Source organism: Xenopus laevis, chromosome 9_10L, assembly GCF_017654675.1.
Source record: "Xenopus laevis strain J_2021 chromosome 9_10L, Xenopus_laevis_v10.1, whole genome shotgun sequence".
Classification (NCBI taxonomy): Eukaryota; Metazoa; Chordata; class Amphibia; order Anura; family Pipidae; genus Xenopus; species Xenopus laevis.
Window position 1 is genome coordinate 129,281,904 of NC_054387.1, and position 13,460 is coordinate 129,295,363.

A 13,460-nucleotide genomic window follows, 5' to 3' on the forward strand; every position below is an offset into this window, starting at 1 on the left:
TCCCTGACTGATCACAGGAGGAGGGAGAGATGTAAGGCAGCTCTGTGTGTGTGTGAAGGGAAAAGCAGAGCCTTAGTGCTTGCTGTACTCTCTACTACTGACCAGACGCCACAAATAGAAGCGGCCCATTTCACCACTACATGGAGTGGCCCTTCGGGCATTTGCCCGACCACACAGATTGCCTGTCCAGGCTTGTTTTCAGCCAGACAAGAGTTAGATGCGCATGTGATGTCACTGACATGTTCTCACTATGTGGGTGGAAGTTATTTAAGAGTTGATCCTGTATGTAATTTCACCTTGAAAAAGGTCCCAATGGAGACCGAAACGTTGGTTTCACATGCAAAATAATACATTGCTTGCTTGATGCAAAAGACCCCTAGTGCTGGTTTTTCTTTTTCTATATATATATATGGTGGTCGCACACCATTATATAAAAGTTTAAAACATAGCGTTTATTTTGTTAGCATAAAAGCCAAAGTAAGCTTAATTTCCAAATATTCTTTATTATTTTCCAAAGAGAAGAGTAAGGCAGATCAGGTATACAACATATTTTCATGTAACATACAGTTTCCTCTATGATTAACCAAGTATACCGTTGGGGAAGGGAGAAGAGGTTTGTTAGTGAGGAGGAGGACAAGGGAAGAAAAAAGAAAAAGGCATATCCCGAGTTTAACCCAAGATCACATTGCTCAAATAAAAAACCAACAAAGTATTTCACAGTATAGTGAGATCAGGCTAATGGGACCGTTGACCCTGGAATGGATAAGGTTTGCCGACACAGGTCAAGTAATTGTGTGCGTCTCCAGACTCTCCAGTTAGCGGTATTTTGGGTTGCTCGCTTAATATCACAGTCCATTAATTCCTCCATTGACATGCTGAATTGAGCATCTTTAATCACTTGATGCTTAGTTGGTGCTGTATTTGCCTTCCACAGTCTAGCTATGGAAGCCCTCACTGCAAACATCATGTGATGTAGTATAAATTCTTCCCCACGTTCAAGATTTGATGTGAAAATATGCAACAGAGTCATAGCTGGGGTGACCAGTACTGTAATATTCAGCTTGGTTGTAAGAAGTCTCCTCCATAATGGCTTAATCTTGGGGCAGTCCCAAAAGACAAAAAAGACATGGGGCAGTCCCAAAAGACATGCAGTAAAGTACCAACGGCTCCACATTGTCTCCAGCAAAGAGCAGAGGTGTTAGGATAAATATGTGCTAACTGATGCGGAGTCAGGTACCAGTTAAGTAGGAGCTTGGTATATTGTTCCAGATGATTGCCACATCTGGTGGCCCTTTTGACGTGTTGAATAACTCTTTCCCAATCAGCCACCTCCAACTGTAAATTAAGTTTAGTTTCCCATCTTACCATGTGATTACTTTTTGTCTCTAAATAAGTCGAAAGCAGCAATCTAAATAAGGAGGATATCATGCCTTTTAATGGCTTATCTTGGAGGCAAACAGTTTCCAACCAGGTTTTTTTGTCCTAAGGGAAGGTTGTTTGTGTAGTGAGATAGTGGTGTACTTGTAGGTATTTGTAATGGTCAGCATTGGGTAACCCATATTGCAGCACTAGGTTGGGAAATGATTGAATATAACCCTTACTTATAATCGACGCTATATTGCGGATGCTGTGACGTTTCCAGGTTTGCAGAGATAAATCCGGTATAGCTTTTTCTAAACTGGATATTGGTTGTAATTGAGTTGTGATAAAAGCAAACATCTTGTGTTTCCGGACACGTCTCCAAATTAGGAGTATATCTTTGATGGTTTGTAAGGTAAAATTATACTTGAGTGGATTGATCGCTGTTGGAGACCAGGCAAGTTCCTCAATATTTAGCGGGCAGGCAGCCTGTTTTTCAATGGCCACCCAATGTTTGTCGGGTTTAGTTAGTGACCAGTAAAGAATTGCCTCCAACATTATCGCTTTGTGGTATTCCCTGAGATTCGGCAAACCCAGGCCCCCTGAGATCCGTGGTCGGAATAAAGTGTCCTTAGCAACCCGCCTTCTTCTGCCATTCCATATAAAGTCCAGCATTAATCTTTGAACTGACATAAAAAAAGATATCTGGAGGTAATATAGGTATCGTTCTGAGCATGTACAACATTTTCTGTAACATCAGCATTTTAACTACAGCGACATGACCCAACCATGAAACATATGTCATTTTATACTGCAAAATCTCTTAAAACCGGTGCCAGAGTGCAGTGGTTGTGTTTATATAAAGCATGTATAGTTTTGGTGAGCCGAACACCTAGGTAGTTAAGATTATCAGATCTCCAATCAAAAGTATAACATTGTTGTAATTCTGTTACCACTAGTGAACTGAGACCTATTGGCAACGCCTGAGTTTTTTCCGCATTGATTCCGTAATAAGAGATGTCACCAAAATCTTTTATGATTTGTAAAAGATGTGGGATTGCATTTTGAGGGTTAGTGGTCATAATAATGACATCATCGGCATAAAGGCCTATTTTATGTTCCGTCTCAGCTACAGTAATTCCTTCTATCATGTTGGCCTGTCTAATTTTTTGGGCTAAAATTTCCATTGTCAAGTCAAATATAATTGGAGATAAGGGACAGCCCTGTCTCGTGCCATTCGTTAGGGCAAACTGACGTGATAAAAAACCAACCGCATTGACTTGAGCCCTAGGGTTGGAGTATAAAGCCATTGTAGCCTTTATAAACAGTGGCCCTAGCTCAAAGCGTTTCATCGCTTCTTCAACCAAGCCCCAGTGAACCCCGTCAAAGGCCTTCTCTGTGTCTAGGGCCAATAATAACATTGGAGTGCGTTTACATTGAGCTATTTGAATTAGGTCTATCATTCGTCTCGTTGCATCCGACGCCTGGCGTTGTCTGATAAAGCCAACTTGATCCGGGTTCACTAGAAATGGCATGACTCGTTGAAGCGGAGTGGCTAACAATTTGGCATATATCTTTACGTCCGAATTTAGTAGCGCTATTGGACGATAATTCGTTACCAATTCAGGAGTTTTACCTGGTTTTGGGATAGTGGAAATAGTAGCTGTTAACATTTCTGCTAGAAACGACATTTGTCTTTGAGCCTCCTGAAATAGCAGGAGAAGACGAGGTGCCAAGACATCTGTAAATTCCCTATAATAAACATTAGAAAAGCCGTCCGGGCCTGGTGCCTTGTGGAGGGGTAGGGCCTTAATAGCTTCCTGAATCTCAAGTAAGGAAAAAGGGGCATTTAATCCGTCTTGTTGTTCCAATGTCAATTTGGGGAGAGCCAAACTGTCCAGAAAATCATGAATTGCCTCAGTAGTAGGTTGAGATATGTTGTCGTCGTCCCTGAGATTATATAACTTAGTATAATAATCAGCAAATGCGTCCGCTATATCTTTTGTGTTGTAAAGGGTACTATCTTTGTGTTGGAGTTTCTGGCCCTTTGGTGTTTGACCTGCTTAGCCAAATAATTGGAGGCCCTATTCCCCTTATAATAATGTTCCAATTTAAGTGACCTAAGGGCAATCTCGCAACTGGCCATGTCTATTTCTTGCAACTGGTCTCTAATTTCTTGAATTTGGGCTGCCCTATTTCCTGTGGGATTTTTTTTATTAAGGGTTGTTAAACTGGTCAATTGTCCCCATAAGTCCCTTTTCTTTTGGGCCTTCTGTTTTTTGATATGACTATCAGTAGCCCCCGAACTGTGGCTTTATGTGCACACCATATAGTGGCCTGTGTCAAAGTGGGAGTATCATTCTCTACGAAAAAGTTGTGTATCGCTGCTTTAATTGTCTTATGAAATTCTGGGTCAGCAAGTAAAAGTGATTTTAATTTCCAGCCCTGAGGTCGTGGCATAGAAGCACCATTGGCAATGAGCATAGTGACGGGACCATGATCCGATCAGGCTATCGGGCCGACAGTGAGACTAAGGGTACTTTGTAAAAAAGTTGCATCAGTCAGGAATAGATCTATCCTAGAATATTCTTTATAAGTGGGGGAATAGTAGGTATAATCCCGTGCTGTCGGGTAAAGGGTTCTCCATATATCGTATAAACCTTCAGTGTGGAACAACTTCCTAAGTTTCGCTGCATTAGCCAATATCCGTTTATAGTATCCAGTAGAGGCTTGGGTGGAATATGCCTGATTAGTGGTATCTATAGTTGGGTCAGGGGGAAGATTAAAATCACCTCCAACTATCAGGGAACCTCGCTTCATCTGATTCATTTTAGTGAAAACTTTATGTAGAAAGGGATTTTGACCTTCATTGGGAACATACACATTCACCAAAGTATATTCGACATTCTTAATGTTGGCCCTTCCAGCTGGATCAACCCATTCATCAGTTATCTCCAAACCTAAATCGTGTTTGACCAAAATGGCAACCCCAGCAACTTTAGTAGAAGCAGATGCCATTCGTATAGTCGGATATTTTGTGTTATGCAACAACATAGGATCAGATTTCCTGAAGTGAGTTTCTTGTAACCAGATTAAATCTGGTTTCTGGATTCTGGCCTCATTCCAAAGTTTTGATCTCTTGTAAGGGGTATTAAGACCTCGCACATTAAGTGACATACATTTCAGTGACATGATGGTTGATTGAGAACTGATATGGGGTGACCCAGCTGGCAACCAATATCCAACCGTCTCCTAGTGCCTGCAAACAAGTTTTGAGCAGAGATCGCATATATATACGTAAATTGTTTGGAAGTGCCTATAAAAGTGTTAGTAGAAAGTAGAGAGAGAAAAATTAACATATAAATCAAAAACAACTGGGTAGCATAGCAATCTGGAATCCACATAGCTTCCGGAGCTAGCCAGCAATAGGAATATATTCCGATGTGGGGGTAGGTATGCGAACTGGAACAAAAATAAAAGCTGTCGCTGGTGTCCTTCAGTATAAAATTCACAAACATAGGGTAAGAATAACGCTGCATTCAGCAGATCACGCCATAAAGAAAGGCAGGTAAACAGTCAAATTTATGAAGAGGAAATAAGATTTGCGCCAGAATCTAGGCTTGTGTAACAATGATGTTATACTCACTCACTCCTCACTGGAGAGGTTTGCCAACTTGGGCCAACTTTAGGGGAGTGCTGTGGGGAAGCTTGCTTTGGCGCGTCCGGTGCAGTAAGATCCCACTCCTCAATTAACGCCATCGCTGCCGCAGGTGATTTTGCGAAGATGGCCCGATTTTCTCTCAATATGATGAGCTTGGTGGGGAATCCCCATCTGTACATTATCCCATGGTCGCGGAGTATTACGGTGGCCTGTTGGAATTCTTTCCGCCGTTGTATTGTCTGCGCCGAGAGATCCGTAAAAATTTTGAGATCCTTGTAGGGATCTGGTAGTTGCTTCATGTTGCGATGCGCTTGTTGTATCTGTTCCTTGGTTTGGAAGAAATGAATACGGGCAATGGCATCACGCGGGGCTGTCTTAGGTGCGGTCCTGGATTTAGGGAGCCGATGCACTCTATCAATCTGCAATAGCGGCTGTTCCATCTGCGGCAATAACACCTTAAAGAGGCCCTGTAAATAGTCCTCTAACTCCTCTTGCTTAACGTCTGCCGAAATGCCCCGAAAGTGTAAATTGTTGCGTCTATTACGATCTTCAAGATCCGCCAATTTAGATTTAAGCCCTGCCACTTCCTCCTCCAAGGCATGCGTTGTGTCAACAATGTTATTGTGAGCTGAGACCATCTCCGACATTTTACCTTCCAAATGGTCAGTGCGTTCTCCTATGGAGCGTAGTTCCGACTTCAGCTCTTTCACTGCCCCCGCCAGATCCGCTCGCAGGTCTGCTCGAAATTCTGCCAGCATGTCTTTAATGGCAGGTAACGGGGACTCTTCAGCGAATCCCAAGTCCTTTCTGCGTGCATGCAGGACCCGATCTGGGCTGAACGGTTCTGACGCAGTTCTCAGGGCCTGTGGACTGGCGGCTCCGCCATCTTGGCTGTCGTCCATGCGGTGAGCGCAATCTGGAGTTTTCTTACCATAGAATTCAGTAAGCTTCAATGGTTGCTTCTTGCCCCTCTTCACCATGTTGCCAGAGTGTTATGGAAACCCTCTGCTCTTTTTAAGTTCAGTAATCGGGCAAATCTCTGAAAAATATCGCCTTCACATGCAGGAGCTCTTACAGTGCGCTGCTACTCTATCAAGGACCAAGTCCCGTCCCCCCCAAAGTAAGCTTAAATATACTCATCCATGTGCAAATGCATTAATTTTTATGGACATTTCACCTTTATCACTGCTGTTTTGGCACAATTAATAAGCACTGCTTGTCACTACACAGGTATTATAATCCTATATAATAAAGTTGAAGTGTCTCTGCGTCCAGTCCCTGTGTCCGTGGGATTGCGCTACTGCGCATGTGCCCCACGGACCGTCTCTGGCGAATGTTTGACATACCTCCTAACTGTCCCGCAAAGTTACTGCGCATATGCTGCAGCCCAGCCGGCTCCGCCATCTTTATTTTACTAACGCGGGTCATGCTGCAGCCACAACCCGCTCCAGTCAGCCACACTCTCTCACAACAGGCCCTTCTCCTCTGAGCAGCAGGGGCTGGCTGAGAGACGAGAACGGGCAGGCAGGCAGGCAGAGTGCATAGGAGAAAGGAATGCGGGGCTGGCTGAGATCAGAGGAGAAGGCGGGTGCGGAGAGCAGAGTCAAGCATGGACATAGAACGAAGGGAGGGTGAGATATTGAGAAGCAAGCACGTCGGACACAGAAGGTAGGGCTAAGCAAGACGGACACAAAAGGAGGGCTGACAGCAACAAACAGGGACACAGAAGGAGGGCTGACAGTAATAAGCAGTGACAAAGAAGGGGGGCTGACAGTAACAAGCAGTGACACAGAAGGGGGGCTGACAGTAACAAGCAGTGACACAGAAGGAGGGCTGACAGTAACAAGCAGTGACACAGAAGGGGGGCTGACAGTAACAAGCAGTGACACAGAAGGGGGGCTGACAGTAACAAGCAGTGACACAGAAGGAGGGCTGACAGTAACAAGCAGTGACACAGAAGGGGGGCTGACAGTAACAAGCAGTGACACAGAAGGGGGGCTGACAGTAACAAGCAGTGACACAGAAGGGGGGCTGACAGTAACAAGCAGTGACACAGAAGGGGGGCTGACAGTAACAAGCAGTGACACAGAAGGAGGGCTGACAGTAACAAGCAGTGACACAGAAGGGGGGCTGACAGTAACAAGCAGTGACACAGAAGGGGGGCTGACAGTAACAAGCAGTGACACAGAAGGGGGGCTGACAGTAACAAGCAGTGACACAGAAGGAGGGCTGACAGTAACAAGCAGTGACACAGAAGGGGGGCTGACAGTAACAAGCAGTGATACAGAAGGGGGGCTGACAGTAACAAGCAGTGACACAGAAGGGGGGCTGACAGTAACAAGCAGTGACACAGAAGGGGGGCTGACAGTAACAAGCAGTGACACAGAAGGAGGGCTGACAGTAACAAGCAGTGACAGAAGGGGGGCTGACAGTAACAAGCAGTGACACAGAAGGGGGGCTGACAGCAACAAACAGGGTCACAGAAGGGGGGCTGACAGTAACAAGCAGTGACAGAAGGGGGGCTGACAGTAACAAACAGTGACACAGAAGGAGGGCTGACAGCAACAAACAGGGACACAGAAGGGGGGCTGACAGCAACAAGCACTGAGGGGAAGGGAGGGCTGAACAGCAAACATGGAGGGAAAGGGAGTGTGTTTAAACTTTCATAAGCAGCCACATTTTGTAAACTTAATATGGTAATTAGGAGGTGTGGTCAAAAAATGGGCGCGGCAAACAATTTTGTCCCTCTTTCTTATTCTGAAATGTTGGGAGGTATGTTCAGACTAATATGTTCTAGCGCCCGTTAATTTAACGGGCTTAATGTCTAGTAGCATATAATTTACACAGTATCAAGTTTTGTTGTAATCATGTTTGTATACACACATTGTAATGTCACTTAATTGGAAGGGAGGAGTATTCCTCCAGTGCACCTATATATACCTGTGAACTCAGTTACACTTAAGAGAGCACTTGAGAAAGGAGGGTGTACCTCCGAAACGTTGTGTGTTGATCTCAATAGACTACAAGTATTTAGCACAATTGCCAGAGTGTGTGCCATCTGATTCTCTACTTTACATTTCTGAAAATCACCTAAAAATATTGCAATTGGCCGCATTTATCTCACCCACTTCTTACAATTGTAAAACTCCCTATCAAATTGATACCAAGGGTCTACTGAACAGTTTGATGCCCAATATGCATAAATATACCAAAGCAGCTGGCATGTGCAGACCCCAAATAAAAATATTGTATTTGAATTTTCTCTGCTGCCAATTCGCCTTCTTTAAACAAAGACCAGTGACTGCATACTATTTGCCAAAAACCCTCCTAACAGCCCAAAGACCCCCACAAAACCATATATTTTTGGAAAGTAGACATTCTGATGAATTCAAAATGGGTAATTATGTCTTTCTAATCCAAACTACCATACAGCAAAGCTATGCTAAAGGCAGCGGTTTTTATTACATTTCTGAAAATCGGCTAAAAATATTGCAATTGGCCACATTTATCTCACCCAATTTCTTACATACAATTGTAAAACACCCTCAATATTGAGGCCAAGGGTCTACTGAACAGTTTGATGCCCAATATGCATAGAAATACCAAAGCAGCTGGCATGTGCAGACCCCAAATACAAATAGTGCGTTTGAATTTTCTCCGCTGCCAATTTGCCTTCTGTGAACAACGACCAGTGACTGCTTATTTGCCAAAAGACAATCCTAACAGCCCAAAGCCCCCCCCAAAACCATATATTTTTGGAAAGTACACATTCTGATGAATTCAAAATACTGTAGGTGATATGTCTTTCTACTCCAAACCACCATAGTGCAAAGCTTTGCTAATGGTAGCGGTTTTTATGACATTTCTGAAAACTGCCTAAATATATCGCAATTTCCCACATTTATCTCACCCAATTTCTTACATACAATTGTAAAACACCCTAAATATTGAGGCCAAGGGTCTACTGAACAGTGTGATGCCCAATATGCATAGATATACCAAAGCGGGTGGCATGTGTGGACCACAAATAAAAATAGTGCATATGAATTTTCTCTGTTGTCGATTCGCCTTCTCTGATGAAAGACCCGTACTGTGTATTATCTGTCACAAGACCCTTCTAACAGCACAAAGACCCCCCAAAACCACATATTTTTGTAAAGTACGAATTCTGATGAATACAAAATTGCAAAAAATGTATTTCTACTCCAAACTATCATACTGCAAAGCTACGCTAAATAAAACATTAAAATCACAAAAATCAAAGCAGAGCCTGTATGCTTCTCTACCCCTGACCTAAATGTAGTGGCCCTTCGGGCGTTTGCTGACCAGACAGATTGCTAGTCCGGCCTGCATGTGACCTCCCCCTCCTCGTTGCCTAGGGGGTTGGAAGAGCACTGGAGCCCTCTGCAGAAGTGGCAATTGCTGCTAATGCAGAGAGGAGCCCTTCACAGCCAAGAATGTAGGTACTAAGTGCTTGGCAGTTGGGGCTTTTCCCTGCAAGAACTAAGTACAGTACCTACGTTCTTGGCAGGTAAAAGCTTAAAGGAGTGGTTTATCTTTAAGGTAACTTTTATTATGTTATCGAACGTCCAATTCTAAGCAGTGTTGGACTGGGACACCAGGGGCCCACCCAAAAACATTAGACCAGGGGCCCACTCTCAGTGCTATTATTCTTCCTCTCCTCACTCAACCTCTATTCCCCTAGTCTCTTTTCTTTACATACTATAATCTATGTTTCCATCTATTTAGCCTCTTTGTTCTTATAGAAATAGGGAATGACCATGAAATAGGCCAAAAGTTTAGCAGCATGAGGGGCCACTGACACCTGGGCCCACCGGGACTTTTCCTGGTATCCCTGTGGGCCAGTCCAACATTTGGTTTTCATTATTTATTTTTAATAGTTATTTGCCTTTTTCTTCTGACTCTTTGCAGCTTTCAAATGGGCGTCGCTGACTCCCTTCTAAAAAACAAATGCTCTGTAAGGCTACAAATGTATTGTTCTTGTTACTTTTTAATACTGATCCTTCTATTCAGGCCTCTCCTATTCAGATTCCAGTCTCACTCAAAAACCTTCAATAATAAAAAATGAAAACCAGAACATCACTCTACATCATACTAAAAGTTATTTCAAAGGTGAACAACCCCTTTAAATGCTATTTACAAATGGACATGTGCCTATTCATGTTCAAACAATGTCCCGATTGAGCCTGCTATTATGAATTGCAAGCAATAGCATGTGACATGCAAACTACTGGGAAGATGGGACTCAAGGGAACCCTGGATTTAACAACTGAATTTAGGGATTGTTTTGACAAAGTGTTATTGATTCCATGGGCATCAGCACGAAATAGCAAATGACATGGGCCACTGAACAGGGATCAATTTTTTATTAAACTAAAGTACTGTAGCTGACATCCCTGTGGATGAGAGGATAGTCACTGAGAACTTTAATTGTATTTGTTCACACCATGTCCCAATGCATAAAAGAAGAAACAAACAAGCCACAATATTAAATACAGATGTAAAAAAAAAATTAAAACAGAACAACACCTTGAAGCAAATTGCTTCAACGGATGCCTTGAGGGCCTACTGTACAGCAGGAGATGGCAGGTAATGTGCAGAGAGTATTTAGCTAATTCTAGGCAAGTCCATCCCATTACAAGCAAGTCAAATACACAGCAGCTTTTTAATCAATACAACAGAGCTTTGTATAGTTTTTAAACAAGGGTGTAATGTTGTTTAAAAATGTATGATTGACTGTATTTATGACTATGAAGATTTTCATTCATCCAGGTCATGGTATATCTAATATAAGTAATTCTAAAACAACTGGACTAATCATTGATTAGGATCATGATTGAATGTATCTATATATTTCATTCTATGGACTGTTTATTAGCACCTTGTAATGTACGGGATTGTATAAACTGTATCTGGGAGTTTGATTATACAATATAATTTTTTTCACTCATTCAGGTGTTTTCCCAATCGTTGTCCTCACAAGCAAAACACATGGGAATTATTTTGAGGTTGAGAAGAAGTTTAGATGTTTGGGTGCAGAGAGGATTGTGGCAGTGGAAAACTATTTTGAAGATGATCAGCTACAGACACTGGGGAGAAATACAGATTTCCTTATGCTCCTTAAATCTGCTTTGGATGATGTCACATTCCGAATGGAGTATCCAAGGAACCCAAGGGAAGAACGTATAGAGAGGAAGAAATTCCTGCTCAAATATGCCCATGATACTGATGTAGCTAAGAGGGAAGAGAAACTAAAAGAAAAGGAACAGCAAACAGCAAAGAACAACATTTGTAACATTCAATGACAATTTATAAATTCAGAATCCCACAAAAAAACCTCACAATGTATGAACAGGAATGGGATACATTATCCAGAAATCTCCAAATTATGGGCAGGCCATCTTCCATAGACTCCATTTTAATCAAATAATTAAAAAAAAGGTTTTTTTTACTATAAAGGTCTCACTACAGCCTGGGGCAGATTTTGAGTGCTGAACAGGATGAGGCCTTGGGGGATGACAGGAGGGTACCACCCCCAGGGTCCCCCTGCTAATGGGAGGAGGAGCTGCACAACCCCAGTTGGGGCTTCTGGGGGGGGGGGCGGCGCATGATATTTGGACTTCTGAAGCAGACTAGTGGGGGAATGCCCCGGAGCAGTGGTACAGCCAATCCAGCACCAACTATAACAGTTCACAGGCCAGACCATTAATGCAGCAGTGGAGCATCACCTCCTTCATGCTTATATCCCACATAAGTCATTTATTTGCGGTGTACATTCAGGGGCAATCCTGGCCCATCCAACGTCTGAGGCAGCAGTTGCAAGCCGCCCCCTCTCCCTGGCGCTTACCTTTTTGTGCCTGAGGGGGTCCAGGGGGGTCCACTAGGCGGCACAGAGGGCCAGGACGCTATCACAGAGATCCTAATTGCACTCTATGTGCTAGAAGAGCTAAATTTCCGGTTTGAAAACCAGAAATTCGGCTCTTAAAGCACCAGGAGCAGCATTTTTGCTGCCCCTGGTACCTAGTGGGGCGCTGCAGCCTGATGCGAGAGCCTCAACTTGCCTCGTTGGTGAAGCGCCCCTGCGTACATTCTCTAGAGTGTTTTGTTCACAGCAATTATATGGGGAAAATCACTGGTGAATGTTTATGCCAAAATGACAAAATTCAGCATATTTCAGAATTGGATGCTTAACGTTCTGACCTGACAGCTGTTTATAATTAAGTATGTTCTGATGACCACTGGCTGTGTTGCTTAGTAGAAATTTTCCGACAGACCCTTTGTTGAAAAACAGATAGCAGCAGTTTTCATACTTTTTGTAGGTGCTGAAAACTGTGCCCCCAACAGCCTGATTTATAGTGCACATGGGATGTTCTATAAAAATACACTTGATGAATTGAGGTGAAATCAATTTACACTTTAGTCGACTTGTCCCAGTTGTATTAACACTGTATTTATCACGCTCTATGCTGGGGTATTATTTATTTGTAATTTATTCTGCCATGAGTTGTGGAGAAACATCAGACCTGAGATATCTAGCCAGGATCTAGGGTTACAGAGGTGCCTCTCAAATTGGTACCACTACGTTTTTGGGCATTTATTTTAATTTACATTTGTAAATAAAGCTTAGAGCCCACTTGTCATGCAGATGCCACTCTAATCCTGGACTGCAGCTTTGCTCTCCAGCACATATCTCTATATAATACTGGGTGCTGTATGTACATTTACTATGTGTAATTTTGCTCTTTATCAGTGTATTTCTGCTTTGTGACAAATCTACAACTGTTCATACCACACATAAGTATTATATATATATATATATATATATATATATGTTTTATTGCAAGCCACATATACATTTGCTTCATTTCATTGTGTATTTTGTGAACTAAGTCTGTATAGCCCTCTTCTGCTACTGTGTGAGATCTAACACATTTACTGGAGTGTGGCTACGTTAGTCCTGTGCCTCCGCTATATGGGAGAGCAGGTACACTATAAAATGTCGTGCCTCCACCCAGGGTCAGGACAGACTGAACTGTAATACCCCTCCCTGAGAAACTTATTTGATCTGCAATACACATACACACTGGGAAGGTTGATGGATTTATTGGCAGGACACTATAACTTTAAATGACAGTGATACAGGTAGCCTGCCAGCCAGGAGCAACTTTACTGAAATAACACATCTATTGATCTCTGAACTGCTGAGGGAAGTCCCCACTTATGTGGCAGTTGCTTTAAAGTCCTGAGAAGCAGGCCCAGACTGGCAATCTGTGGGTTGCAAATGCCAGAAGGGCTGCTGTAAGGTGTCATAGAGAGTCACTATTTAGTGGGCTGGTGGAGGCTGTTTGGGACTCTAGGTACTTGGAATGCCAGGGCCTAGTTTGACTCCCAGTCCAGACCTGCTGAGAAGGACTCCCTT

At 43.1% G+C, this 13,460-nt stretch overlaps 1 protein-coding gene across 1 annotated transcript in view; it reads left to right on the forward strand.

Moving 5' to 3' along the window:
* The window catches only part of LOC108705458, a 53,947-nt gene extending 40,621 nt beyond the window's left edge, over window positions 1-13,326 (forward strand). Inside the window, exon 4 of the mRNA XM_041576771.1 lies at window positions 10,997-13,326. Within this exon, the coding sequence (XP_041432705.1) occupies window positions 10,997-11,346 (350 nt within the window). The 3' untranslated portion in view covers window positions 11,347-13,326. The remainder of the gene's footprint in view (window positions 1-10,996) is intronic.
* Window positions 13,327-13,460: the final 134 nt, after the last annotated feature.